A 27974-nucleotide genomic window follows, 5' to 3' on the forward strand; every position below is an offset into this window, starting at 1 on the left:
TTTAGCCATTCTGACCGGTGTGAGGTGGTATCTCACTGTGGTTTTGATTTGTATTTCCCAGATGATGAGTGATGTTGAGTATTTTTTTCATGTGTCTGTCGGCCATTTGTATGTCTTCTTTGGAGAAATGTCTGTTCATGTCTTCTGCCTATTTCTTGACTGGATTATTTGTTTTTTGGGTGTTGAGTTTGATAAGTTCTTTATAGATTTTGGATATGCCACTTTAAATTTTATTTTTTATTTTATTATTTTTTAAAAAGATTTTATTTATTTGAGGAAATGAGAGACAGAGCATGAGCAGAGGGGGAGGGGCAGAGGGAGAGGGAGAAGCAAGATCCCTGCTGAGCAGGGAGCCCATGCAGGGCTCCATCCCAGGACCCTGGGATCATGACCTGAGCCGAAGACAGATGCTTAACTGACCGAGCCACCCAGGCGCCCCATGGCACTTTAAATTTTAAACTCAATTTTGATTCAGTAATTAAAATTGGTCAGCCCAGGTAATAATCAGAACTCTAAGCTTGATTGACAGTTGGATGCTCTGCGCTTCCTTATTCTGCCTTCCGCAGCTGGCTAGTTTTTGACATCTCTGGGATTGCAGTCAGGGAAGAAGGGTAAAGGAGAGCAAGAAATTCTTTCTGGACCAAAAATCTTGTCAGATGGCTTCGTGTTTTCCTTGCTTGATGGATACCTAAAGCTGCCTCTTTCTATCATGGGCACCTTTGGGGGTTCTTCAGCAACTCCTCTTCATGAGTTCACCTGGTTACAATTTCTTTGCAGTGGGCGGTGTTTCCCCTCAAGCTTACTGCTGCAGAAGCTCCTTAAGCTGTCTCTTCGCAGTATCCTTTCATGGCAGGATATACCCTCGTAGCAGGATGTACCTTTGTGGGCAGGATGCCTTTGAAAATAACCCCATATATGGAGGAATATAAATGTTCTGGTTTTTCTTTGCCCTTTTTTTTTTTTTTTTTTTCCTAAAAGGCGTTAAGAATATATATGCAAGTTTATTGGGCTGCTGATAGCCTGGACTCAGAAAGGCTCCCATCCCACAGCAAGCTCTATTCTGAGCCCTTCCTAGGAATATGGGCCCTGGAGACTATGCAGTGCAGTAACAGGGCCACGAGCAGAGGTTTTGGTATCACCCTGACCCAGGTTTGTGTTCTCTGTGTGTGACTTTGGGCAAATCACTTAACCTATTTCTCTGAGCCTCAGTTTTCTCATCTGTTAAATGGGGATAGAAATACTACTGACCTCGGTAGGGTTATGGTGAAAATTTAATAAGATAGTGCATATAAATTGCTTAGCACAGTATCTTGCTCATAACAAAGTGCTCAATACTTAATATTATTATCTAATGAGGGGCGCATTTAGAATATGCAAAAGATCATACCTTTGAATCCTACAAGGTGACAGTTATAACAAAATAAAATAAAGATATATCAGTTAAAGGCAAGGAGATGATATAAAAATTCAGCCATGATGAACTGGAGTCAAGAGATCAGGCTGTCCCTGGGCAGGTTGTTTGTCCCCATGCCTTAGAAGCTGTGGGTTTAACAGAGACACCCTTCGTGCCTGCTCTTCTCACGAGTGGGAGTCACCCCATGGAGTCAACTAGACCAAGCGCTTTTAATCATCTATTAAAACTATGTCAAGCTGCGCGTTTTTGTCAGTTGTGGCTAAACGTAGTCTCTTGTGCCACAGAAGCTCAACTCGCAGTCTGCCCAAACCCAAGCAGTCAGCCAGGGGACAAACATTGGCCTGCCTGAGTCAGTGGAAAAATCCAGACGTTTGTCAAGTTGACAGCTACGGAGGTTGTCAGCTGCGATGAATAAGTGGATCTTTTTTTTTTTTTTTGAATAAGTGGATCTTACTAGCATCAAGCTTCCCTGAAGAAAGAGCTGTCCCACAGGCATATTTCTTAGAAGTGGGGGCAATACATAACTTGTGGTCCATAAAACCAAACTTTTCAGAAATTCTTTTGACTAATTCTTTTCTACGTTAATTCACCCACTCCTCTGACAAAGCTGATGTTAGAGAAGCAGCTACAAGTAATCAGGAGGGAGAACAGTAGAGCCAGAGGCCTGAGATTTGACTTTTACACCTGATGGTGGGGGTGGGGGTGAGGTAAGTCAGAAGTCTTACCTATATATTTACCATAGTAGTTTCACCTCTAGGAATTTATTTAAGGGAAATTTTTTTTTTTGAGAAAAGGGAGATTTATCTGTAAGGATATTCAGCTCAGCATATAATAGCAAAGAATTGGAAACAGCAGTCAGGGATGGTAAAATTAATGACAGATAAGCCATAACATAAAATACGGTTAGTGATGTAGGTATGTAGGCATATATATACAGAACCAGGCTCACAATATATTGAGTTTAAAACATGAAAAATAGGAGTCAGGTAACAAAAGAATATGTACCATTTTTACCATTACCATTTTTTAGAAAAACCAAACAAAAAACCCCAAAACAAAACCCAAAGCTCAGTAATTGAGGGCTTTCTAAGTACTTGTTCTAAGTACTTCAAAGATGTTGATTTGTTTAGTCCTTACACTGTTAGGTGCGGTTATTATCCCCATTTTACAGATGAAGAAACTACCACGCAGAGGGTTGGAAAGCCCGCCGATATCATATGCTAGTGAGCTGCGGAGCTGAGCCTGTGGGCAGGCTCCGGGGTCTGTGCTCTTCCCACTTCACAGTGCCTCTCAGTATGGAAAAAAGACTGGAAGGACATTCCCTCAAAACCTCAGCAGTGGTTATCTCTGGGAGGTAAGACGTGGAGTGGTTTTTGGTTGTTGGGGTTGTTGTTGACCTGCATTTGCTGCAGTTGATACATGTCACTTATGTAACAAGACAAACTCCAATAAAAATGTTTGAGATAGAAGAGATTTGTTGCAGACCCCGAACAAGTCTCTCTGAGTCTCAGTTTCTTCCCCCATAGAATGGTAATAATGCCTTATCCCGGAGAGCGAATGCCAAGATTGAGTGAGATAATGGATGTGAAAAAACTCTGCTATTGTAGATGTGGAATATGTTAAAAATGCAAGATGCTGCAAAAGAAGGCAGCGTAAGAGAAAAATGTCTATAGGAATTCAACGATTGTCAAGCTGAGAGAACATGGTGGGAGCTTGAGTGGCTTCATATCTCACTGGATTCACTTTAGAGCCTTCCATGAAACCTAAGGATAGTGTGCCTCTTCTTGGTGCCATGGGTGTGAGTAGTTGGGAGACAGGGACAGTCACGGTCTTACATAGAAGTAGATGGCTCCCATGTTCCACTACTTTTTTTCAGTGAGTATTGGGTGTCCCAGATTTCCTTTCTTTATCAATCCGGTTGCCAGCCTCAGCCTGTTTGGGTTGTTCTTCTCAAGGTTGCCACCCATCTTTCTGTTCACACAGCTGCTGGCCTGAAGTACTGAGAGCTCAGACCTTGGAGCAGGCCAGGAAATGGAAAGCTTGGAACAGACTAGCAAGGAAACTGAGGGTACACCCCAGGAGTCCACCTGTGTGATGAACACTTTACAAAGCTGATCTAAAGTAACTCTGGGTGCTCATTTTTTTTTTTTTTTTGTGGTTGTTTGGTATAATCACCACCTTTGAGGATTACAGAGGATAAAGGGGGTCCCCTTCATGCATACACTCCCACATCGGGGATTCCTCTTAGAAAAACTTAAGAGCAGTAGTGCTCAACCAGAGTGAGACAGAATTAGCTGTGTAGGGGAAGCAAAACCTTCTTCTTAGGGTCTCTGGCCTGAGAATTAAATTGACAGAAGACATTAACAGGAGAAAAGCACACAGATTAATTTCATGTAAATTTTAAGTGATAAGGACATGAGGACCCAAAGATGTGGCAAAGCCTAAATGCTTTTATAATAGGTTGAACAAGAGATACAATTGTGGGAAAGTAACTAAAATATATGGGGAATCTAAAGGAAGGTAAGAGTTATTTTGACCAGGTCTGTTTGTACAGAATTCTCTCAGCCTCCGTCCCCATCTCTGGTGATAATAATGTTTCTCTCCTCCTGGTGTAGGAGGACATCTTTCACATGGGAAATGTTCTTTTTTGTTTTCAGGAAGAAAAAGGGAGGGGAGGTCAGAGTGACCTTCTGCACCTGTTGTTTTTCAAGTACTTTTAGTTCCAAATAAGGATTATTATGCCACCATGGCAGATTCTGCCACCCTTTAGCTGGAGCTGGAGCACCCAAGTAGCCATCCTCAAAGATTCTGATTCTGGGATGGGAGTCCATGCATCAGAATCCTGTAAAGGTCCCAGAGGTTGAGGAGCCCTGGGTCAGAGTCACAGGAAGTGTGGGAGTTTAGCATGACTTCCTGTACCCCATTTAGTGATTACACCGAATTGGCTGTAATGGCCGAGAACTGATTTCCAATGGCTCGGGAATGGGTGAGCAACTGGGGAATGCGAGGCAGATGCTTCCCCAGGAAACACATTCACGGTGTGTGGAGGGGTGTGTGTTTTGATACCAGTCTGGCAACAAGATTAAAGCCCTAAGGCACATCAAAACATCAGACAGGTGTTCTACTTTGCTTTCTTGGCAAGTTCCAAGAACTTGCTTGCTTTGAGTTAGACAAACTGGGAGGTGCATGATCCAGCCTGAAAGCCAGTGGGTCGGACTAGAGACGTGTTTGGAAGGTGTGGCAAACCTGTATGATTGCCTCACTGCCTGGCCACTCGTGGGGTTTAAAATACGAGTATCAGCCTGCAACTTGCCGATCCTGCAAAGCCAGACTTTCTGAAACACCTTTTTGCCCCACTTGTACTTACAGATCAGGTAGGTAAACGTTACGTAACAGATTCTGTTGATTTTGGCTCCCACTGGTATGGAATTCAAAATGTATCCTCCTTGGGAAAGGATTTCAGAGTGTGCAGATCCCTTTCCTTTTCCCCTCCATTCCCGGGAGCCCAGGTTCAATGTTTGTAACCTGAACTCTGTAGCAATGTTAGCAGGTCAATTTTTGTGTTTACAATTGGCATTGTCTGTCCTTGACTCTCAGGGGAAGAACTGAGGAAATGAATCTTCCCAGACACCCAGGTTTTTTCCCTGATAAATTGTCAGGGGAAGAGCCTTTGAGTCTTTTACGGCTGGGATGGAGCCTCATTCACTGTTGTATCCTCAGGGCTTGGCAGAGTGCCTGCCTCAAAGAAGGTACCAGATAAATCTTGGTTAAATAAATGTTTTGTATTAAACACCCACGTATTTATTAGGCATTTGGCTCCCAGCTTTGGTGGCTGATTTACATCCTGAGCGCTGTTTCTCTGTATCACCACTTTCCTATTTGAACTGAGAACCACTAATTGGAGTGTGTTGGTGGCATTGACTTTAAAGACTGGCAGGGGATAGGCAGAGGCTGCATCAGATGTCCTGAAGAGGGTATGTTTTTGGCTCCTGCTCTCCAGTTCTGAGCTGTTACCAGCACTTGGTAAATATTAATGAAGGATGAGGCTGGAGCTATATTGAAAGGTTGCTGGGAGTCTGGGACATGGTAAAGGCTTTAACAGTGCTCTCCTGAGAGCAGCCTGACTGACCGGGCAGAAACGGAGGCTTCATACTGCCCTAGCAGCCCTGCCAGTCCCGTCAACAGCCACTCAGTGTCTGCTATGGGCAGAGTGCCTTTCAGGCACGGGAAGACAGAGGCGACTCAGACGCAAATACCGCAGGAGACACAGAGCCTGGGCTCTGGAGTCTTAGCATGTGGCTGTCTGCTTTAAATTTTATGGGTCTCACATTTTTCATCTGCACAGTAGAGATAAAAATAGCACCTACCCTGTAATTTGTGCAGATAAGCAAAAAGCAATGTTAGCACAGGGAAGGGGAAGGCAGAGAAACTATCCAAAACATTGTGTGTGTTTGTGAGTGTCTTACACAGGTAAGAATCAGAGAACAGGGTGACTGAATTCTGTAATACAATTTGGAGCCAGTGAATTTTTTTTTTTTTTTTTTTAAGTAACACAGGGGTGCCTGGGTGGCTCAGTTGGTTAAGTGTCAGCCTCCTGATTTTGGCTCAGGTCATGATCTGAGGGTTGTGAAATCGAGCCCTGCGTGGGGCTCACACTGGGTGTGGAGGCTGCTTAAAATTCTCTCTCCCTCTCCCTTTGCCCCTCCACCCCCCTCTAAAACAAACAAACAAATAAATAGTAACACAATCAAACTGGTGTAGAGAGAAAGGAGTGGGAGTGTGGTGGGGATGAATTTGAAAGACATTTGGATGATACAAATAAAAAAGAATTAGACCTACTGAATGGGAGAAGATATTTGCAAATGACGTATCAGATAAAGGGCTAGTGCCCAAGATCTAAAAAGAACTTGTCAAACTCAACACCCAAAGAACAAAGAATCCAATCAAGAAATGGGCAGAAGACATGAACAGACAGTTCTCCAAAGAAGACATACAAATGGCCAACAGACACATGAAAAAAAATGCTCAACATCACTCATCATCAGGGAAATACAAATCAAAACCACAGTGAGATACCACCTCACACCGGTCAGAATGGCTAAAATTAACAAGTCAGGAAACAAGTATTGGCGAGGATGTGGAGAAAGGGAAACCCTCTTACACTGCTGGTGGGAATGCAAGCTGGTGCAGCCACTCCGGAAAACAGTATGGAGGTTCCTCAAAATGTTAAAAATAGAACTATCCTACAACCCAGCAATTGCACTACTAGGTATTTATCCAAAGGATAGAAACATAGTGATTCGAAGGGGCACCTGCACCCTGATGTTTATAGCAGCAATGTCCACAATTGCCAAAATATGGGAAGAGCCCATATCTCCATCGATGGGTAAATGGATAAAAAAGATGTGGCATATATATACTATGGAATATTACTCAGCCATCAAAAAGGATAGAATCTTACCATTTACACTGATTTGGATGGAACTGGAGGGTATTATGCTGAGCGGAGTAAGTCAGTCAGAGAAAGACAATTTCATATGATTTCACTCATATGTGGAATATAAGAAACAGCACAGAGGATCATAGGGGAGGGGAGACAAAACTGAATGGGAAGAAATCAGAGAGGGAGACAAACCATGAGAGACTCTTAACTATAGGAAACAAACTGAGGGTTGCTGGAGGGGAGGTGGGTGGGCGGATGCGGTAACTGGGTGATGGGCATTCAGGAGGGCATGTGATGAGCACTGGATATTATATGCAACTGATGAATAACTGAACTCTACATCTGAAACTAATGATGTACTATATGTTGGCTAATTGAATTTAAATTAAAAAAGAACACATTTAGAAATATAAAATACACTTTCATGTAAGTATTCAATGAGATAGAATATGTAAAATGCAGTGATAAGCCCTTAGCATTTCATAAATCTTTGCTATTAAAAAAAGAATTAGAAAAAGAAAGTGCTCAGACTGAAACCAGACTGTTCACTTTACAAGCCATTATATTTTAAAAAATGTCATAGCGGGGCGCCTGGGTAGCTCAGTTGGTTAAGCATCTGCCTTTAGCTTGGGTCATGATCCCAGGGTCCTGGGATCGAGTTCCGAGTCGGCTCCCTGCTCAGGGGGGAGTCTGCTACTCCCTCTCCCTCTGCCTGCCGCTCTGCCTACTTGTGCTCTCTCTATTTCTGTCAAATAAATAGGTAAAATCTTAAAAAAAAAAATGTCATAGTAAGGGTCTTTTCTGAAGTTAAAGTCTTGAACTCATTAAATACAGCCTGGCTATTATCTGGCCAGATGTCTAAGCCAGTTTCTTGAGTTTTAGGAAACAGATTACACTTTCAGTAAGCTAGCAGTTGCTTATTATACACATCTTATTTGACTACAATATGATTAGCACCAGAAAGCCCCATGCCCGAAAATATCTCTTCTATATATTTTACCAAATTAATTTGATTAACAAACTTCTCTTTTAAAAATGCAGTAGCTTAAGGAAGTTTTCTTAAGAAAACTTAAGGTCCGTGGCTAGAAAGACATAGGGGTGGGGGATGATGGTAGCAAAAAACTGAAGATTAAAAAACGAATTATGTGGGACCCATAAAAAGTATATATAAATCCTGCACTGAACATGTTCCTATGTTCATAGAATTTGGCGTCTCTTTTAAAACACTCATTTTGGGCGGCTTATCCATTTACAAAAGAAGTTGCCCTTTCCCCAACCCTCTTACACTGTTGGTGGGAATGCAAATTGGTACAGCCACTTTGGAAAACAGTGTGGAGGTTCCTCAAAAATTTAAAAATAGAGCTACCCTATGACCTAGCAATTGCACTCGAGGGTATTTACCCCAAAGACACAGATGTAGTGAAAAGAAGGGCCATATGCACCCCAATGTTCATAGCAGCAATGTCCGCAATAGCCAAACTGTGGAAAGAGCCGAGATGCCCTTCAACAGATGAATGGATAAAGAAGATGTGGTCCATGTATACAATGGAATATTACTCAGCCATCAGAAAAGATGAATACCCAACTTTTACATCAACATGGATGGGACTGGAGATTATGCTAAGTGAAATAAGTCAAGCAGAGAAAGTCAATTATCATATGGTTTCACTTATTTGTGGAACACAAGGAATAACATGGAGGACATTAGGCGAAGGAAGGGAAAAAAATGGGGAGAGGGAATTGGAGGGAGAGATGAACCATGAGAGACTATGGACTCTGAGAAACAAACAGGGTTTTAGAGGGGAGGGTGGAGGGGGGATTGGTTAGCCTGGTGATGGGTATTAAGGAGGGCACGTACTGCATGGAGCACTGGGTGTTATACGAAAACAATGGATTGTGGATCACATGAAAAACCAACGATGTATTGTATGGTCACTAACATAACATAATAAAATTTAAAAAAAAAGAAGAAGAAGTTGCCCTTTCCCTCTTCCCTGCACCTCGCTGGCATAATCAACGGAACTATCGCTTTTACTCCCCCTTTCCACTTAGAACTGGGCAGAAAGGGGAGTAAGGGAGCCCCCGTTCTCTCAACAAACTTTTCTTGCGCACTTAACAATGTACGGCATACTGTGTTCAGAAAAAGAAAACCCGGCCTCGCCCCTCGAGAGTGTGGTGATGCGGGGGGTGGGGTGGGGGGGGGTGGTGACAGATACGGACACCAGCAGTTACCAGGCGGGACGATGACGGCCTCTAACTGAAGTTAAGGACCAGTGGGGACACAAAGGGGGAACTGACTGACTTGATCCGCGCATGTGTGGGAAACGCCTTCACAGGAGAGGCCACTTCGGAAAGTTTCTAGGCGGGGGTCGGGGACTCAAGAGGGAACCGCAGGGGAACCGCAAGCTTTGGGGGCAGCAAAGAAGTTCTCGCGACCGAGGAGAATGAGAGGGGCGTCAGGAGCAAAGTGCGCAGGGGCCAGGCCTCGGGAGGCAACTTTTTTGAGGATCTTCTGGCTGTAAAAACTGGTCACGCGGCCCAGCGAACCCACTTCGGGAACCAAGGCTGCTTCGGTAATGCCCCGGGGGGGCTGGGGACCAGTCGGGCTCTTAGGGCCGCAGGGCCCGCGCGCCGGGCGCCCAGGCTAAAGCTGGGGCCGGGAGGGCGGCTGACGCCCCTTCCAGGGCGCCGAGCGCGCGCGGGCCAGGCGGGCCCCGGGGGTCGCGGGCGCCGCCGCACCCTGCGGGGCCGGGAGCACCGGGGCGGGCGCGTCCGCGGAGCGGCGGGCGGCCGCCAGTGCCGCAGCAGTTGTTCCCGACATGCTCCTCTCGGGGGAGGATTTCAAACCCTAGGCCACAAGCTCGCCTCCCTCGCCCCGGCCGGCCCCAGCAACAGGCGGTGGCGCGCGTATCATTGGCTGGGCGGCGCGTCGGCGTGTGTTGATTGGCCGCCGTGCCTCCCGGCCCTGCTTCGGCCCTCGTCGCCACCTCCATTTTGTCGGTAGAGGCGGAAGGAGGAGGTCGGGTCGGGACGCTGAGGTGGTCAGCAGCTAGCTCATCGGTGCCCGTGGGCTTTGTTCGTTCCGTGCCTCGTCTCTCCCTGGAAGGGGAGGGGGGCTTCGACGCCGAGCAGGAGCCGCCGCCGCCGCCGCCGTCCGAGCTTGAAGTCGGTGAGTGGCGGCGGCGCCGCGGGTGCGGCCATATTGGCGGCCGCGCTCCCCATTGTTGGAAGGAGGCGAGGGGAGGCGAGATCCGGAAACCGGGTCGGGCGTGGGCGGCCGGGGGGCACCCGGGCCCCGGGCCGGGCTCGAGAACGGTGAGCCGCTCGGAAGCCAGGCCCCGTCGGAAGACCCGAACTTTCTGGGCTCGCGCGGTGGAGGACTCAAGGGCTGTTAAAACAAGTCTGCAAGGCCCTTACCCTTCCGAAAAGGCGGCTTATTTGTTTGGTAAACCGATTTCTTGGGATAGTAAATGAAACCTGGAATGTTTAATCCTCACTCAAAGGAGGCATTTTTGGGTATATTTTAGATGGAAAATCGGCTTAGGTTATGGCCTGTGAAAACTTAAGATGCGGAGGAGAGTTAGTAACTAAAGGAGACACTTTTCATGACGTAGACGTGTTGGGAGAGGAGGCTTTTTGAAAAAGGATATGTAATGTGTCGCCAGTTTGGAAAATTCGAGTAAGATTTTTAAAACGTGGTCTCCTTAGGAAACTCATTTTAAGTGTCTCTTGGCATGGCTGTGAAAGCTGTGCTTCCCTGGTTTGAACATTTTGGGGACAAAATCTGTGTGAAATTCTGAGAACTTCCCCCGGGAAGAAGGTAACTCGTTGTGGCACTTGCAAACCCCCGTCCCCCAGTTCCCCAGTTCCCGGATCGCAAGGCTGAGAAGAGTTCTTAAATGATGACAGTTACAAGATTATTTTCTGTCTTCGTTCAGGAAGTAGCCATTCTAAACTATTTCTGTAGTAAATATATATAAATGATCGCTTTTCCCCGTTTTTTTTTTTTTTTTTATTTTAATTGAAGTAATGAAATAATCTTCACTTTTCTAGCTAGGACTTCTCTCAAACTTGTGTGCTGAGGAGACTCAGATGTTGGCCTCAGCTCCTAGGCTGAACTCAGCAGATCGGCCCATGAAAACTTCTGTTTTGAGACAAAGGAAAGGATCCGGCAGAAAGCAACATCTATTATCTTGGGCTTGGCAGCAAGGAAGGGGACAGGTAGTGGAAATCCTGCAATCCGAAAAGCAGACTGAAAGGTATAAAATTCATGTTATGGGGCAAACATCCTAAACTAATTGTTTTTATTTTTAAGGTGATTATTCAAATTTGCAGATAAGCGTTTTAAAGAAGGTAATAAAGGCTGTGCATAGAATTGTGAACATACAGTGAAGTTAAAGCAGTTGAATAGCAGTTTTGAGTCTTTTCAAAAACGATTCTGGAGTTACAAGTTGGGGCTACAGAACCTTCTTAAAGTTTTGAACTTTTCTTACTGGATTTTTCCTCAGTATTTTACTTCCACTTACTTATAGGTGACAAAGAAGCTGAAGATGGGTGGCGGAGAGAGGTATAACATTCCAGCCCCTCAATCAAGAAACGTTAGTAAGAACCAGCAACAGCTTAACAGACAGAAGACCAAGGATCAGAATTCCCAAATGAAGATTGTTCATAAGAAAAAAGAAAGAGGACATACTTATACCTCATCAGCAGCTGCACGGCAGGCCATGCAAAATGGGGGGAAGAACAAAAATTTTTCAAATAATCAAAACTGGAACTCTAGCTTATCAAGTCCTAGCTTACTTTTTAAGTCTCAAACTAATCAGAACTACGCTGGAGCCAAGTTTAGTGAGCCACCATCACCAAGTGTTCTTCCTAAACCACCAAGCCACTGGGTTCCAGTTTCCTTTAATCCTTCTGATAAGGAAATAATGACATTTCAACTTAAAACCTTACTTAAAGTACAGGTATAAAATAAGATAAAATACTAATGTTTAAATTTAGTTATGTTTAAGGGTAGTTGTCCATTGTTCCAGACCAAATTCACTAGGGTATTAATCTGTAAAACTGCTAATTAATGTAGAAAATACAGACTTCATCTTTACCTGTTTACATGTTGTGTGCACTGTGTTGTAATGATAGTATCAGTGCAACTTAAAATTAACTAAATTATTGGTAATTGTACTTGATACTGTGTTCTCAATGGAGTAACTCTTAAATGAAACCTGTCAAGTTTAGATTTGGGGAATGGTAATCAGCTTTTCCTATTTGTTGGGCAAAAATACTAATTTAAGAATATCATTCATGGATCAGATTTACTTGTTGAAAGCTAGTCAATCTGATTATAAGCATCCAGTTAAAAGACATACAGGGATTGAAAAGTAGTTGATATTTGACAGTTTATAAAGTCCTAGAACCACCCAAACCAGTAATAATGCCCACAACCTGATGCACTGCCAAAAAGAAAATGTGAATTTTTCTTAGAGAACAGTTGAATTTTAGTAAACTGTGTGCTGGTGAATGTGGAAAGGGCACGAGGGGCTATCTAATTTAGAATGAGACCATATACCCCAATGGCCGTTTTCTTTCATGCAGTGGGTATCCGCCAACTAAAGCACCAAAACCATTTTTTACAGAGACAGTATTTGGTGGTCACTGAGTAGCTTTCAAAATACATTTTTGTATTACAGCACTGCATAAGCTATTCTGACAGTGATCTCGTCTCAAATCATTCCCCGCAAAGCTTACTTAAAAGTGGGGAGCTATATAATGTGAAAGTTTTAAGTACCTAGGAAAGAGCCATGTAAATATATGTAATAAACTTGTAGCATATGTAAAGTTTTGTTGGCATTTATCCTACAAAAATAGAATATTTTAGTATGAATTTGCTGAATGTAAGACCACGGACTCTGCTTTTATACTATGGCCTGATTTTAAAGGTCCAAAATAATTTGTTTTTAAAGTTTGCCCTTGTGCTAAAGTGCCAGTGTATGTATAATTGATCTGGTTGTAAACTATATTTCAAAGTAAATCCTAGTGTAATAAGTTTATATAACTGTAAAGGTTTTAAGCTGCTAAAACACTTATTTTTAAGAGATGTGAAATGCAGTATGGGACTGTTTTAATTTTTCTTCCTTAAGCCCAAAGATTAACTATTAAAGGGTCCCTCCAACCTTAAAGATTCATTTTGGCTTTCAATAACTTTTGTAATCTATAACGAATATAGTTTAGTGTACGTCAGTATATATATTTTTTGTTACTAGTCAAAGTGCAACCCAGGGGACCGTTTATGCAAAAGATGTAATTTCTTGCATAATACCTTGTTGATACCATGTTTTACCTAAGTATAACAGCTAACCCAACAGTAAATTGCAAATGTGTGTGGGCGAGTCAATTTAAAGTTTCTGATTATAAGTGCCCTATTCTAATTTGGCAGCTTTTTGACATTTTAAAGCAGAATGGCCAAGTTGTATTTCTCCAAGTAAACTTAGATGAGGTAATAATATTGCTCAAGTCAAATAATGCTATCCTAAATTCAAGTTTACATAGTACTTAATGTACACATGTGAATTTCAAGCATGAAATTAAAATAAAATTGCTTCTTCCCCCCCCAGTGCCTTATTTGTATTTTATAAAAAACTTATGACTATCTTATTCTTAGAATGCGCATAATTAACCCAACTGAAAAATGGAAGGACTGTTGGTTTTTACGAGGCAACCAGTGTGCCTGATAAGACATTCTATCATGATCCCCCCACCCCCAGCAGGTTTAACAGTAAAAGGCCACAGAATACTTTGGAAACTAAGCTGATTCATTATCAAGTCAAATAAAGCAGGTTTAATTACCTGCCTCTCCTCCCTTTTTCTACATTCTAAGGTGACTGAGGTTTATAGAAAACAAAAGAATTCCTCAAATTGACAAGAACCCTTGATTGATGTTTGTATGTTATATATAAAAGCATAATTTCCACCAGGGGGCTTTGGGGGGAAAAAAGGTGTAACAAGAACCACACCTGCTAAGACGTTCCAAATGAAGGGTAGCTTCAACTTGTTCAATAGGTGGTGAACCCCAAGGCAAGGCCATTACATTATCATGCAAACCATAGGAAATAATTTGGAGGAAATCAAAATTTGAGTCTTTTCCCTGTTCTATTCCCAGTGTAAGGTCTATGAACAGTGCCAAGGACTGTTAAATTCTGTAACTGCACTGGAATTTCACTGGATTTAACAGTTTGCAGCCCATGTGTGTTAGTTTTGGACTGACACAATATATATTAGGTTTTTGGTTTGGGATTGACTCAAGTGATAAAAGTGTTCAGACTTGAGGATGGGAGTACAAAAGGCTTTTAACTAACCATAAAGTTTTCAATACCTAGGGATAACCTAAAGAAAAGGTCAACCATCAGATCAACATCTCATTCCTTGGAGAGGTACTAATAGTTTTGGTTAGCCTACAGGAATTTCCCAAACTATTGTACTTGTGAGAACCAAAGTTATTAGAGAACCTAAGGTGAAGTCAGCCAAAGCGTGAGTCTTCAGTGTTAGAATTTTAATTTGTCATTATCTTTCTGATGGCAGTGTATAGTATGATGGAATCTGGGTCCATGACCTATCCTAGATTTAATTTCTGGTTAAGTTCTATTCTTCCCAAAAGCAAGCACAAGGTGGAAAAAAAACTGAAGGGTTTTGGTTTTCTAGTTTCTTTCATTGCATTCTCATTGGCAATTCTCTGTAAAACAGGAGGGAGAGTACATCTCAAAAGCCTCTTAACACAAATGAGGAAAGCCTACCCAGCCGCAAACATGGAAGGCAGAGCTAAACTAAGGGAAGAAAAACAACAAAACAAAAAAAAAAATTTTTTTTGGCTCCTAGACCAAGTTTATTTCACTCTAGCATTCAAAGAGATGGGATCTACAAAAAACTAGACACAAAGGCCTTTTTTTCACTTCTTTACAAACTACTCTGTCAGTTATCAATGAAAGGAATTTTTACATGCCTTGCTTTTTATTCCAAATAAGAGTCCCGACTTCAATAGGGTGAAACAAGTGTTAGGGATACATAGAAACAGAATGCAATAAACATAACCAACACTGTTGGAGGAGAGGGGCAGAGGAAAAAAACCCGAGAGAAGGAAACTTTTCTATAGCAACTACTTCCATCTTACAGATGTCAATAGTTGAATGAAAATAGGCTGCTTTACTTCATTTATCAATGAAAACGTTTACTCCTAAAAAGCTCTGACCTTCTGGTAGAAATGCGGTTAAGATTATTCCTCAGCTTTCACTGTACTGTCTTAAGTCATAGCCTCTCTTTTTCAAAGTATCTCAGGATTTTGTAAACCATATGGCCAAAAAGCAATACAAGGAGATTGAAATTTGGAAAGCCAGGATGGAGAGCCTGAGTCACAATAGCTGTGAGATCTCGTGTTCTATTTATCCTCTTTTTCATCCAGAAAGATTACAAACAAAATAATTTTTGGTATTAAATTTTTCATAAATCTATTAAATCTTCCTTCGTCGTGAACTCTATAGTCCATTATATTACTTTTGTTATAAAAAATTTCCCATTTGATTAAAAAAAAAAAGGCACAAAACAGTAAAAAGGAACCACCAAATGAAAAAAACCATGAACTCTAACCTGGATCTGCCACTTATTTGCTGTTGATCTTAGGCAGGTTTGAAAAAAATTTTTTAATCAAACGGGGGTAAAAATGCCTCCATTTCGTATCTCCCATAGTTATGTGTATTCTGCAATATTTTCAACATTTTTAACAAAGGCTTAAACACTTCCGTATTTTTAGATGAATAACTTTACACGAAAAGCTTAAAATATGTGGCAGAAATAGGACAAAAATCAAGTGTGAGTGATGGAAGAATCAACGTATAGATAAACTTCATATCCTAATAAGGAACTAAGGAATCCAAAACATTTTCGTGATACTATAAAAGTTATTTATTCACTATACACAGAACATGTCCCCTATAAAATGTACATGTAAATCACTAAAAAGTATAATCTGGTGAACATTTTCTCAATTACAGAACATACTAAATCAGTTGGGATAACAGCTCTCTGTCTGCCTCAAAATAATCTAATTATAGCACCCAGAGTCTCCTTTATAACTAATGCAAAGTTAAATACTTATTTTGGGGATTATTTCCTAATATGTGTTTGAGGAGGCAGAGTTAACAATTTAATATAACTCTAGTATATTACAGTCACTGCACAATAAATCAGTTTATTACAGATTAAAACATTTTTTCATTATTTGTATTAATGGGATGCAAACAGAAATACTGGATACTTTTAAATGGCAGATAATCACAAAATTATCTTTGATAGTATTCTGGGTTTTATAATTACATTAAGATATGAATGGTGTAAAACAGTTACGAATACACCTCAAAACAATGAGGCCATACTGTAATGATTCACTAGATTGTGCTCAGTAGACATTAAGTAAGTGAATTTTCTCCCCAATTACCCAGTAAAATTTTTGCCCACAGTAAGGGCTCAGTAAATAAATGTTTGCTGAATATACTGACTTAGGACAGAGGTGAGACAAGATGGACCCTCTTAGCTAGATGTCAAGTATTATAACCGGAATTTACCTGGGAAAGAGAACATAAGGAAGATGTAAACTGCACATGGCATACAAGTAAATAAACTTAGATGCCAACAAAGCAAATCATTAAGCAGAAAAACACTGGCACTGGAATAAACAAAGGCAAGATTTGCCAATAGCAAAAATGGAACTGACTTTAAGAGACAACCAAGAAAAAGTTTATATTGGACCATGCCTTTTCTCACCCACTTCCGTTTGAGACAGACCAACAGAGGCACTGTAAGAGACTATGGCTGTCTTCCTTGATATTCAGACATCCTAGTTTCCATTCATTTATTATGGACCTGTTACCCATGAATCAATATAAACCTATTCAGATTTAGGGATTAGTTTCCACAAGTACAAAGTTGAATTTCCTTTTATTTGTCCTAAAATGCTTACTTTCAAACTTGAAGGGACTTCAATTATTCCATGTAGTTTCGATAACATTCTTTTATCTTTTCAGACCAGAGTCAAAATATTCGTACAGTATTCATACTGCAGCACCTTCCACCCACCCTTTGGTCGCTTGAACTGCCCTTCTTTGGTTCTTTTTCCGCTTTCTCAGATCTTTCTTGAAGTGTAGTAAGCAGAACTGTACTGGGTATTCCAGCTGCAGTTTGGTCTTAAATAAAAGAAGGATGTTTGTCAGTTTGGTTTTCTTTATTCTTCTCTGTGGTATACAGGATTTTGTTAGTTGAACTGGATGTAGCAGCTTACTGGGCCAAATTTTCAAGAAAATAGTACAATAGTTCCCAGGTCTTTTCCCCGGGTTGTAAACTTAACAGCTCATACTCTATGTAGCACCTTTCCTTTCTCACTGAAGCATTATCTGTCATTTTTCTTCTTGCTTACTTGGCTTCAAAACAAAACAAAACAAAATGCAGAGATCTTAAGTAAAAATAGAGGTGAAGTGTCAGTCCTCACTTGAGTCTTCATATGATCTACTCTAATATTGACAACAGTGCCAGACACACAGTAGATACTCCATAATTGTGAACTATGCAGCCCCAAATTAAAGCACTGTATAAGGATCCTCATCAAGTATGAGTAGGATCCTATCTATCACGGGTTCAACTATCATTTAGTTCTTTTGAAGCTGTTAGGTATGTCACTTTAGAAGTAACCTATAAAGTTCTCAAGGAAACAGGGTGAGTCATATTAAGTGACATAAATAAAAATGAAGTCATCAGGCCTTCTGTTTCTACACAAAGACTGAGAACAATTTCAATGGGCTATCTCCTCAATCTACTTTCCTCAAATTATAGTCCATTAAAAGAAAAAAATCAGTAAGGACCAGGCCTGGGCTCAAAACTTAGATCTGCCTTTTATAGCCTTTTCTTTGTATCTCAATTTCCTTTTCTGTGATATGGGGTAAACCAAAGTATCTTTCTCCTAGGGTTTTGTGAAAACTAAATGAGTTAACACATCAAGTTTTAGGACTGTGTCTGGCACATCATAAATACTCAGGAAGTATTAGCTATAATTGTTGTCATTATAAAGTAGCTAGAATGCAAACCATAAAATACCTAAACCAGTTCCCCAAAGTGGTTATCACTTAGTGTATTAACTGCTCACTGACATTCAATGCAAAAGTATTTTAAATCAAGCCATAAATATAAGGCCCAATGCATCTTGTTTAGGACAGGAAGAGCAGAATTACTGGTCCATCCAATAATGAAAATATAAATTTACAATTAGCTGACTCAAATTTCATTTTAATACTTATCTTAATACTACCAATAATCTCTTTGTTATTTAACCCAAGGGGCTTAATAAGCAATCATGAAACAACTCTGACATTACATAAGGAATTTTTAAGTAGTATATAAAAGATGTACCTTTCTGGCAAGTTCTATCACTTCCAAAGAAAAGTTAGTTGTGCCTAGTGCAACACTGATTAAAAATATTCCTAAATCTACAAAGAATTGTTTCCATTGTTATTTTAGAATCTCATTCAAAACTATAATAATTCCAGTTAATCATTATTTCCTTCATTTTGTTTTTATTATAGCATGTTTGCTTAATTTACAGCAAGCAGAAAATAAGCTGGGTCTTGTTTTGATCCAAACATTGATGTTTTAAAGGTTGTACACAATATTTGTTAAAAAGAACATATAAAAATACCTTTTTAGAAGCTTCTATAAGAAAGAAAATACAAAGTTTAACCCCACAACTTTCCTCTTTGCTAGAACTGCAAACTACTGCTACAGTTTTAAATAGACTTTTTGTTGTTTAAACTATACATCCAGGAAAATCTAAAAAATTAAAGAAACGTGCATATAAATGATTGCATAGCAGAACATGAACATTAACTGCAAACAGTAAAGAAATGAAAGTTAGAAATACTATCAAATATACAAAGGTTCTAGAATCAATCCTTTAAACACATTCCACAAACAGTATTTAAAAACCATCTTTTTGTTCTTTACAGGCAAGGCCTACTAAAACCAAAATTGAAAAAAAGTAATCCTCTAAAAGGAATCGTTTCCCCACAATATTTCTTACTTATACCTGCAAGCAAGCAATCTAAAAATTTTAAAGATGCTAGCTTTTATTCTGAAATGAGATTGGACGTTTCCCTTTTATTGCTCCCCCCAAACGATCTCTCAGAGAAATGCTAGGAATTATAAATGGTTAGGGTCTTGTTTTCTTTTTTAGTCAGGTACTGCCAGGTACTATACATTGATAATCAAACTCAGAGATGTGACTCTTAATTAATCTTTTTCCAAAATATTTTAAATTTCATGGCACCACAGAATCACCTAGAATGGGAGTGTTCTCTTTCAACTTGCCTGACGTGAAATAAGCTGAGGTGTGAAGAACAAGCCTCCTTCATAAAGTGGTAGGCAAATTTTGATACAAATGCACAGACTGAGTGCTACAAGCATCAAAATTCAGTTCTTTTACACTATGCATATGCATAAACAAAATCTACTTTGAAACAATTTACTTGCTGCTTTTTAACAGCAGTAAGAAAACTAAGCAATATGACCAACAATGCTCCTTAAAGTTGAGAGTAACTACATGAGAGCATTTTTTTTCCCCCTTAAAATTATTTCTGCCATCATTGACCTGCTCAAATTTTAAGGTGAGATCTTCTGATGTTTATATGTTCCAAATCTTCAAAGAAACCAGAAAAAAGCAGTGAAGGCTCCATGTTTCAGTCAAAAACTCAATCTTCCCCCAAATCCTACTTAACCCAGTTGGCATCATTCCCCAAGACAGTGGGGTTAACAAAAGAACTATTCCACGCTCTGTTATAAATTAACTATTATCACGGGTCTAGACATCTTAACAAGACAAAAAGGTCCACCCTGAACCTAAATGTGTCTGATCAGTCAGTGTTGTACTGTGGCTACAACTTCACTTTTGTATCATTCTATCTTATTAGCAAGCTACATTTCTAGTTAACAGTTCTACCAAATATGGATATGAAAGTTTATTTTTAATAAGACAATGTTGCAAATTATGGTCAACCAACATCTTTTCACCAATACTTCAAGCATAAAAAATGAGAATCTTTACAAAAATATACAGAGACACCACAAATTGGTAGCTGCCCATAACATTAAACAAACTGGACTCTTAAGAGTGGCTTCTCAACAGCATATCATTTTAATTATAACCATTTGCCTGGTACAGGGAAAACTGACAAGTGTTTTTTAAGCATCATTGCAACATTGTATTCCTGATAATTTAAGTAAACCAAACTATGAGTAAATGAATGATACATGCCTAAAAATATCAAGGTTTATACTATCAGTGGCCACTGGACTTAGGACTAGTCCAAGACCTTGATCTAGATTTTGACCTAGACCTAGATTGTGATCTTGACTGAGATTTGGATCTAGGTGGTTCTTTTTTCCTTGATTCCTTTTCATATCTTGAGCCAGACTTATAATGTGTTTTGGAATCTGTTTTAGAGGTGCCTCTAGTTTTGGTGTGAGATGCAGACCTAGAACGTGATTTAGCCTTCATTTCTTTCTTGGGCTGGGACTTGGACCGTGATCTTGAATTGGATTTAGATCTTGAAAAAGATCGATTTCGGTGTTTGAATCTTTCAAAACAGAGGAGAAATACAATTAGAGTAAAAATTAGATTCTATATTAATCAAATTTGTTATTTTTAGAGCAAAAGTTCACTCTGAAATTGAAAAACGTTTAAGTCTTTTTCAAAGCAAAATTATTTACCTATCATTGTCGGAATGGCTTCTGCTACGCCGTGGTCTTCCAGCCGGTCTACTGCTAAAAAGTATATCAGAAAGAGCAAACAGTGACAAATGTCTATTTACAGTCTTCTAAAGTTTCTAATTAAAAAAAGTGAGCCATAATGCTTTTTAAATGAAGCACTAAAGTATTTTTAGTTTCAATGAAGCATACAACGTATGTAATTAAAGTGTACAAAAAGATTAAAAAAATTAAAAGCTAACAAACATAAATCTTTTCTGACAGATTACTGTACTACACATCACACTTACTTTCTAGGACTATAAGATCTTCTATAGTTGTAATCAAAGGACCGGCTTCTTGATCTTCTTCTTTCATAACTCCGGCTTCTAGAACGTCTGTATCTGTCATAATCATCATAGCGTGAAGAGCTGTATACATTCCTCCCCTCCTTGGCTTTCATTTGATTTGGAGCTAATGAAATACATAGAACAGAAATATTTAGAAACATTAAAACCTATGATTTTAAGTCTTCAAATTATAGGAAAAATTTCTGTATTCTCTTCCCTTATACCCCCAAATTGTGTCAAGGTGACTAAATCTTGGAAAAGGTATTTGTTTTTGAGGATGTCTATGAGAATACCGTTTTATGTTAAAAATGATACTCTCAATTATCTTCCCAAATATTTTTTTCAGAGACCTTTTCACCGTCTAGCTTGTTGTCCAAAAATAAGCCAACTACTTCAACATTAAGAAAATTTACCACATTAAAATTTCCAAATTAAAATATGAATGAACCATATGCTAACTTGGAATTATTCTGCTTGGTTTTCATTTTTTAGGAACACAATTAACAATGACAAAACACTTACTGGTAGCCTACGAACAATGTTTCAGTATCAAAATGCAGTGATATATGGTTATACAGCTCTGAGAGATCACAACAAAAGTAGAAAAGAGCACTTATTGGATGCCTTAGACATACCAGCATCCCTGGACAGTCCTCAATTCCTGTTATCTCATTCGATTCTATGAAGCAGATACTGGAAGTGTGTGTGTTTATATAAATACCACAGCAAATATCCAAGAACCCATCACCCAACCCAAGAACCAGAGAATTACTGGTAGCTAGTGTCTACCTCTATGCTCCTCTCTTCAGCAGCTATTTTCACCTCTATCTTTTAGTATCTTGCCCAAGGTAACAAAATGGTTGAGCCCAAATTCAAACCCAGGTCTACCTGACTCCAAAGCTTGTACTCCTGCCTCATTAGTGGCTAACACCTGGTGCTTGCCTGCATAATAAAAACCACAGACTAATATAAAACCGATTCTAGGTTTCACCCATAATCCTTCTCAGTTTAATTCTATCTGTTCATTTCCACAGCCAAGCATCCAAATACCCAATTATACCTTGAAGATCTCTGTATGAAAAGAAATGGCTGAAAAGACCCAATACTTTCCAAATTATTTCCCTTTTCATTTCACCCCCAGTATATTAAACATGTCACAGCAGATAGTATCGAACCACTTTCTTAAAAAGTCCAACACATTTCAGGCATTCTAATCTTCACGTTCTACGTTTTTGCAAAGCATGTTAGATACTCTATCTTTTCAAAAACTCTTTTTAGATTTTGGACAAACAAATTGCAAATACTTCCAAAAAGAGGTATCAAAGCACTGTTTAAAAATGACATATTATACATATACATATATTAAGCATAAGGGTACTTACTCTTCCGATCCCCCTGTGCAAACTGTATTTCAATTTGGCGTCCACAAATCCATTTTCTGTCCAAATTATGTAAAGCGTCTTCGGCATCACGGACATCCTCAAATGTGCTAAATGTTAAGGGGCTTGGGAAGTTTTGCATACTTTGATAATGAATGAACATTCAGTTGGTAAGTCTGGAACAATTCACAGTCTCTCAGTATTATTCTAGAAAATCATCCAGACCTCACTTACTTAGGTTGGTTGATTCAGCTATAGACACTTCACGGCATTAAATCACTTGTGATTTCCTCAGCATACATTTGAAAACACATGTGATTACATATTATAAAATTATTAAAATAAGATCTGTTATAGCTGAACTACCAAGTAATCCTATCAAAAAATTTTCCTGAGTTTTAAGTTTTACAAAACAAAAAAGAAAAACATGTCAGTTCTATGTTGTATACTAAAACAAAAATTTCTTAAAATAAAACCAAAACTGTTTCTCATATTTTTGTTTCAAAGGAAAAAAAGAAAATGCCAATAGTTCTTGTGTAAGCAAGCAGAATATACCTTACCTTACAAGAGATAAAGCATTAACTTCAAATTTATTTTGCTGTTTTTCTCCGATATATCTAACACTTTTATTTTATGTACTTGTCTTCCTTTTACCATACGGGGAAGACTGGTATGCTATCCACTTGAGGATATCAAGATAGAATCAAGCAATAAATACTGAAGATATCACTATACCAAAAGCGTATTACACCCATGCACAGACTATAAAAGCATGCGGTCAAGAAATAACAGACCATTTCTAAATATTCCTGGACTGGAAAGCCCTATCCTAATACTAAACATTCAGCTCCCTGCAAAGAAGTGGGTCTGGGACTCGTTTTCAACTTGAGAATTTCAAGATAACATTTATAAACCTGACAAAGGAACTGCTGGTACTGGTTTTTGATTGGAGAGGCTGTTGCCTTGCCTGCCCTCTTCCTTCATGGTCAGCGTAATACTATGAGAACTCTTGGCTTTACAAAGTTACTCTGCCCAAATTTAGCTCCTTTCCTAAATCCACCATTCTGATGGAAGCCAAGCAAATATTCAGAGCAGTGTTTGATATAAAAGCTTTGGAAAGGGGACTGGGTTAAGTCTGGGTGTAGATTTTCATTCTATCCTAAAAATCACTCTTCTAACTTGTCCATTTATATTTCTCAAATTTTAGAGACAAGAGTGCCGATCTTGAGCTGATTAAACAACACCCCTGAAGAGACACACTCCATTTAAGACTGATACTACTGTTTATTCCAGATATTAAAAGGTCTGCCTCACCAGATTTCCTACTTTTGTTTTGAAAGGAATTAGGGACCACAGCAAGCTCCTAGCTCTCTCTTCCTGAAGCTATTATGTGTATGTTAATGAAAGACAGGTTTCCCCAAGTCCTAAATCATGGGGCTTTCAACATGAAAAGGCCAAGGCTGATAGGGAGTTTAGAACCTTGAGTGCTATAAACTGAACACCCCTCAAGGTTAATGTAGTTGGGCTCTAAAATATTAAAGAAAAAGTTCACTTAATGGGTATACTACTTACTATGCCAAGAGGCAAAATATAATTTACTTTTTAGAGGATTAAAACTAAAAGGTATAAAAACTATTGAGATTAACTCATTCTCTGGATCTACCCTCAAAAACAGAATCCTGGGCTGGATGAACCATGGCAAAGTTCTATACATGTCAAGAGAAGGCTAATTGGGAACAGGGTCAAATATCACTCAGATGCTAGTTATGGAGAAGTTTGTACTCGGGATCTTTGCAAAATCCTGAGACCTACTTCTTTTTAACTATTTTAAGACCATAGAAAGACTATATATATATAAGAAGTATAGATCGCCTTTAGATGACGACTCTCTTCTGGCCCAACTATCACATACTCTTGAGTCAAACTACTGTTGATCTTGATTCCCAGGCCACCCCAAACCAGTAAAATCAGGTCAACATTGTAAGCCAGAAAGCATCGCTTTTTTTTTTTTTTTAAACCAAGCCATCTATTGCTCTTATCCTCTCTGAAACAGCTTTGCAACCAATTCCCCCAACTGTCCTTGATAACTAGCTTTGCTGAAGTAGCAGCTTTCAACATTCTCCCTAAGTCTCACTAGGACCCCTGCTAAGTTTCAAGAGACCCACTAAATTTAAGCAGTAACAATTTTTCCTAGGCCGACGCCAACAGCCCAAACCTTTGCTGTCTCACTGAAGATGTCACCTCAAACTCTGGGTCAGGAAATGACTTCCCGTAGATCCTGATTAGGTACCCATACAAGGGATAAGGCCTTCTGCAATCCACTCAGGGCAAACTAATGGTATGTGCTAAAGCAGTGCAGGACCAGCAGGCTTCACAGAGCTAAGTTTAGAAGTCTGGAGTATGTATGTGGCCACCCCCCCAACAGCCACTTTAAAATCTATAAACAGGTAGTATCTCCAGTGGATTTGACCTTACAAGACCACCAGAGTTGTTCCTAAGTAGTTCCCAGTGCTAGCACCTGTCCCCACTTTAAGCAAGGCTCTGTGGAGTCAGCTTGACCCCAGAACCTCATGCTACTCCAAAGAGCACTGCCTACTATCTATGGGATCTGACCATCTGGTCCAAAACAGAAATATGCTGAGTTTAAGCTTAACAACATTATATCCTGGTACACTTTAACTTGACAAGCTAAGAGAGAGTGCATTTATACAAGACCACAATCACAACATCAAAGGCCCACATAAATTAAGTTACAGGTTTTGTCACTAGACCAAACCAGAATAGTTTTGAAAATTAACTGCTTACAAAACATTAAAAAAAACAAAAAGGAAAATAGTTATTCTGTAGGATACATCAGGTATGACTCCTTTAATCTTGGCCATCATTCAACTTCATCTTGACCTTTAACTCTTTAAGTGCTTGTCAGAAGGACTTGTCATGAGATGCTTGGCCAAATATGACAGATGGCTTTATCTTTAACTTTGAAAAACAACCTTTTCCCCCTTTTGTAGATAAAGCGAGGCTTTGTCTCCCATTAGGCTTGTCCTTCTTCCAGCTTTTCTTTATTTTTTCTTTTCCCAAACTCTCCCTTCTCTTCAAGCCTGATCCTTAAGAGGTCTTTGGCTTGTCTACTTGCCTTAAGTGTTGAACTCTACTCTAAAGGTTCTTTCATGCTTTCTCTTTGGGGTCGCCATAACTGTACAGCTTTACATTCTCTGAGGTAACAACAGAGGACAGCAAATTAGGGGACAATATTAAAGAAGTTTACCTCATTGTTATACAATTTGTTTTTGATCAAGTGATTCAAATTAACAGACAATACCAAACTTTAATTGCTAAGCACAAGAACATATTAACTTTTAATTTGACTTACATTAAAAGTGGTAGCAACCAGAGTGTATTCAAATTTAAATCACATTTTATAATCAATTGATTTGAGTTTCAGCAGCATGAATGGGAATTTAAATATTTTACTATTTTTGGATTAACTTTAAGAAATAGTTAAGAGCAATGTGTGAGTCAGAATTAATTTTCAAAAATTTGAAGACATTAAACATTTATTAGAGGACAAAAGTAAACTACTTTTTAGATGTTACCTCTTACATAAACTTGAATTTCAAACTTCAACACCCCTCACTAATCAGCCATCTGAAGAAAGGATATTGAACATAAGCAAATCCTCTTGGACGGCGCGTGTAGAAATCAAGTGGAACATACACATCAACTATAGGACCATAACGACCAAATTCTCTTCGTAAATCTTCGGACCTAAAACATCATAAAAAGACCCCCAATTTTTATGTTCACTTCTTTTAAAATAATTTCTTTGTAAGAAATAGGTATCTTTCTGTAATCTATCAATTAATGAAAGGGACTGTGTATCCCCGGGGTGACCTGAAACAGACAAGCTTTCTAAATCTCAACATCAAGAGCCAACTGTAAGAACATACGAAAAATATGCCGGCAATCTATCTTTTTGAAAAAGGAATGCTAAGATCCAAGATTTCTGGGAGATAATGCAGTTTGTAATAAAAATCTATTACTATTTTACATTAACAACAGGAAAAGACATCTAAGGAAACTTGGTCATAAATTTATCTATTGTTTCTAACCACACCTTTAATTTTTCATAAAAGGCATGGTATCATTAGGTTCCATATAATAAGTATTACTAATGTTTTGCTTTTATAGTATCAAACCAAGATTAGTACTCTGAAAAATACCTAGCACTTTCATCCTAAAATTTTAGCGACAGGGTTAGACACTTAGTAGGAGGTAAAGGTTTGAAAAATAGAAGTCACAAATATATGTAACTCCTTAAATAATAAAAAGTCAAAATGACAAGGGAAAAATTTTCTAGATGTTTACTTTCCTACTTATAGTTAGGACGGAAAAATGTAAATAACACAAGGCTACAAAAATACAATTTGACTTTTGGGGGGTCAGAGTGATTGTGAAACGTAACGTCTCTCCTAGTGATACGATCTCTTCCAAAAAATTCTGACGGCAACTACAAGCAATTAAGGCAATTGGTGAGAACAAAGGCAGGTCTGGATTAATCAATTTAGCTTATCAACATCCAAATGGTAGAGAATTCCTAAACCTCACTTCTGAAAGGGTTACCAGTTATTTCCGGGAAATGGGAAGAACTAGTTCGCACCGTCTAACTGGAATAATTTTATTTTTCAATTTTCGACATTCCCTCTCTCCAAACATCTCCAACATTTTATTTTTATTATTATTTGACAGAGACACAGCGAGAGAGGGAACACAAACAGGGGGAATGGGAGAGGGAGAAGCAGGCTTCCCGCGGAGCAGGGAGCCCGATGCGATGCGGGGCTCGATCCCAGGATCCTGGGATCATGACCTGAGCAGAAGGCAGACGCTTAACGACTGAGCCACCCAGGCGCCCCAAACATCTCCCAACATTTTAAAAATCAGAACTATAACACGACAAAAAAAGGGTTGCGAATGTTTTGCCATACATGCCCCTCCCCCGATCCCGTTATTTCCCAATTTTTTAACTACCAAAACCAAAAAAAATCTCGGGGCCGAGGGGGCGTGTACCCCAAAGAACGTGAACTTCAAATCAATGGGGAGCGGATGTTCGGCCGCGGCGGGGGCTGGACTTGCCGAGAGGAAGGGGGGAGGAAGGGGCTCCGAAGTGCGGAGGGGGAGGGGGGCCGAAACCCCGCCACGCGGCCCGCGTTCCCCCGCGGTAGGACCAGGGGAGCCGCCCTCGCTCCCACGCGGCGGTTGAGCCGGCGGCGCGGCCTAGCTGGGGCCCGAAAGCCCGCGCGGGACCCGCCATCTTCGCCTTCCCCTCCCCCGGCCCAGCGCGCCGCCGCCGCCGCCGCACGGGTCCTCCCCAAGCGCTTGCGGCCTCCCCGGGTAGGCCTGGAGTCCCTCCTCTGTACACACCTGGTATCGTCGGCCACGTTCCTTACGAACAGAGATGTGTTGGGGGGGCGCAGGTAGCGGGACATGACGGCGACGTGAGTCTCGGCAGGGGTACTAACGGCCTCAGTAAACCGTCCGCGGATCCGGCGGCGGATCCTCAGACACTCAGCCAGAGGGCTCCGCTACGAAACCACCTCTTCTCGCGAGACTTCACTCCC

General features: G+C 40.0%; 2 protein-coding genes across 12 annotated transcripts; one reads left to right on the top strand and one right to left on the bottom strand.

Moving 5' to 3' along the window:
• Nucleotides 1-4769: 4769 nt before the first annotated feature.
• Nucleotides 4770-13467, top strand: PNRC2 (proline rich nuclear receptor coactivator 2). 5 transcript variants are annotated; one of them, XM_081817726.1, is made up of 3 exons: nucleotides 4770-4788; nucleotides 10911-11116; nucleotides 11390-13467. In XM_081817726.1, the coding sequence occupies exon 3, from the start codon at nucleotides 11408-11410 to the stop codon at nucleotides 11825-11827; it is 420 nt and encodes a 139-aa protein (XP_081673852.1). In that variant the 5' UTR covers nucleotides 4770-4788; nucleotides 10911-11116; nucleotides 11390-11407; the 3' UTR covers nucleotides 11828-13467. The 5 variants fall into 5 exon arrangements, with proteins under 5 accessions (XP_081673852.1, XP_030876863.1, XP_006749817.1 ...); XM_031021003.2 differs by lacking the exon at nucleotides 4770-4788 and adding an exon at nucleotides 9202-9430; XM_006749754.3 differs by lacking the exon at nucleotides 4770-4788 and adding an exon at nucleotides 9823-10026.
• A 2315-nt stretch (nucleotides 13468-15782) lies between these two features.
• On the bottom strand, nucleotides 15783-27972 carry SRSF10 (serine and arginine rich splicing factor 10). 7 transcript variants are annotated; one of them, XM_081817720.1, is made up of 6 exons: nucleotides 27778-27971; nucleotides 26018-26124; nucleotides 22360-22461; nucleotides 20939-21101; nucleotides 20652-20702; nucleotides 15783-17083 (listed from the first exon to the last, which is right to left on the bottom strand). In XM_081817720.1, exons 1-6 carry the CDS (start codon nucleotides 27840-27842, stop codon nucleotides 17023-17025), a joined length of 549 nt encoding a protein of 182 aa, XP_081673846.1. In that variant the 5' UTR covers nucleotides 27843-27971; the 3' UTR covers nucleotides 15783-17022. The 7 variants fall into 7 exon arrangements, with proteins under 7 accessions (XP_081673846.1, XP_081673845.1, XP_081673850.1 ...); XM_081817719.1 differs by having other exon boundaries at nucleotides 20652-20705; nucleotides 27778-27969; XM_081817723.1 differs by lacking the exon at nucleotides 15783-17083 and adding an exon at nucleotides 17090-17317 and having other exon boundaries at nucleotides 27778-27972.
• Nucleotides 27973-27974: the final 2 nt, after the last annotated feature.

This window comes from Leptonychotes weddellii, chromosome 4, assembly GCF_054177405.1.
Source record: "Leptonychotes weddellii isolate Sample4059 chromosome 4, ASM5417740v2, whole genome shotgun sequence".
NCBI lineage: Eukaryota > Metazoa > Chordata > Mammalia > Carnivora > Phocidae > Leptonychotes > Leptonychotes weddellii.

Coding starts and splice junctions, on each gene's coding strand:
- PNRC2 (XM_081817726.1), top strand. CDS start 11,408: ATGGGTGGCGGAGAGAGGTATAACATTCCAGCCCCTCAATCAAGAAAC.
- SRSF10 (XM_081817717.1), bottom strand. CDS start 27,842: ATGTCCCGCTACCTGCGCCCCCCCAACACATCTCTGTTCGTAAGGAAC. Junction 22,462..26,017: donor AGGATTTGCTTATGTTCAAT/ATCCTTTCTTCA, acceptor CATTTAGCACAT/TTGAGGATGTCCGTGATGCC. Junction 20,706..20,938: donor AGATCTTATAGTCCTAGAAA/GTAAGTGTGATG, acceptor TATACTTTTTAG/CAGTAGACCGGCTGGAAGAC.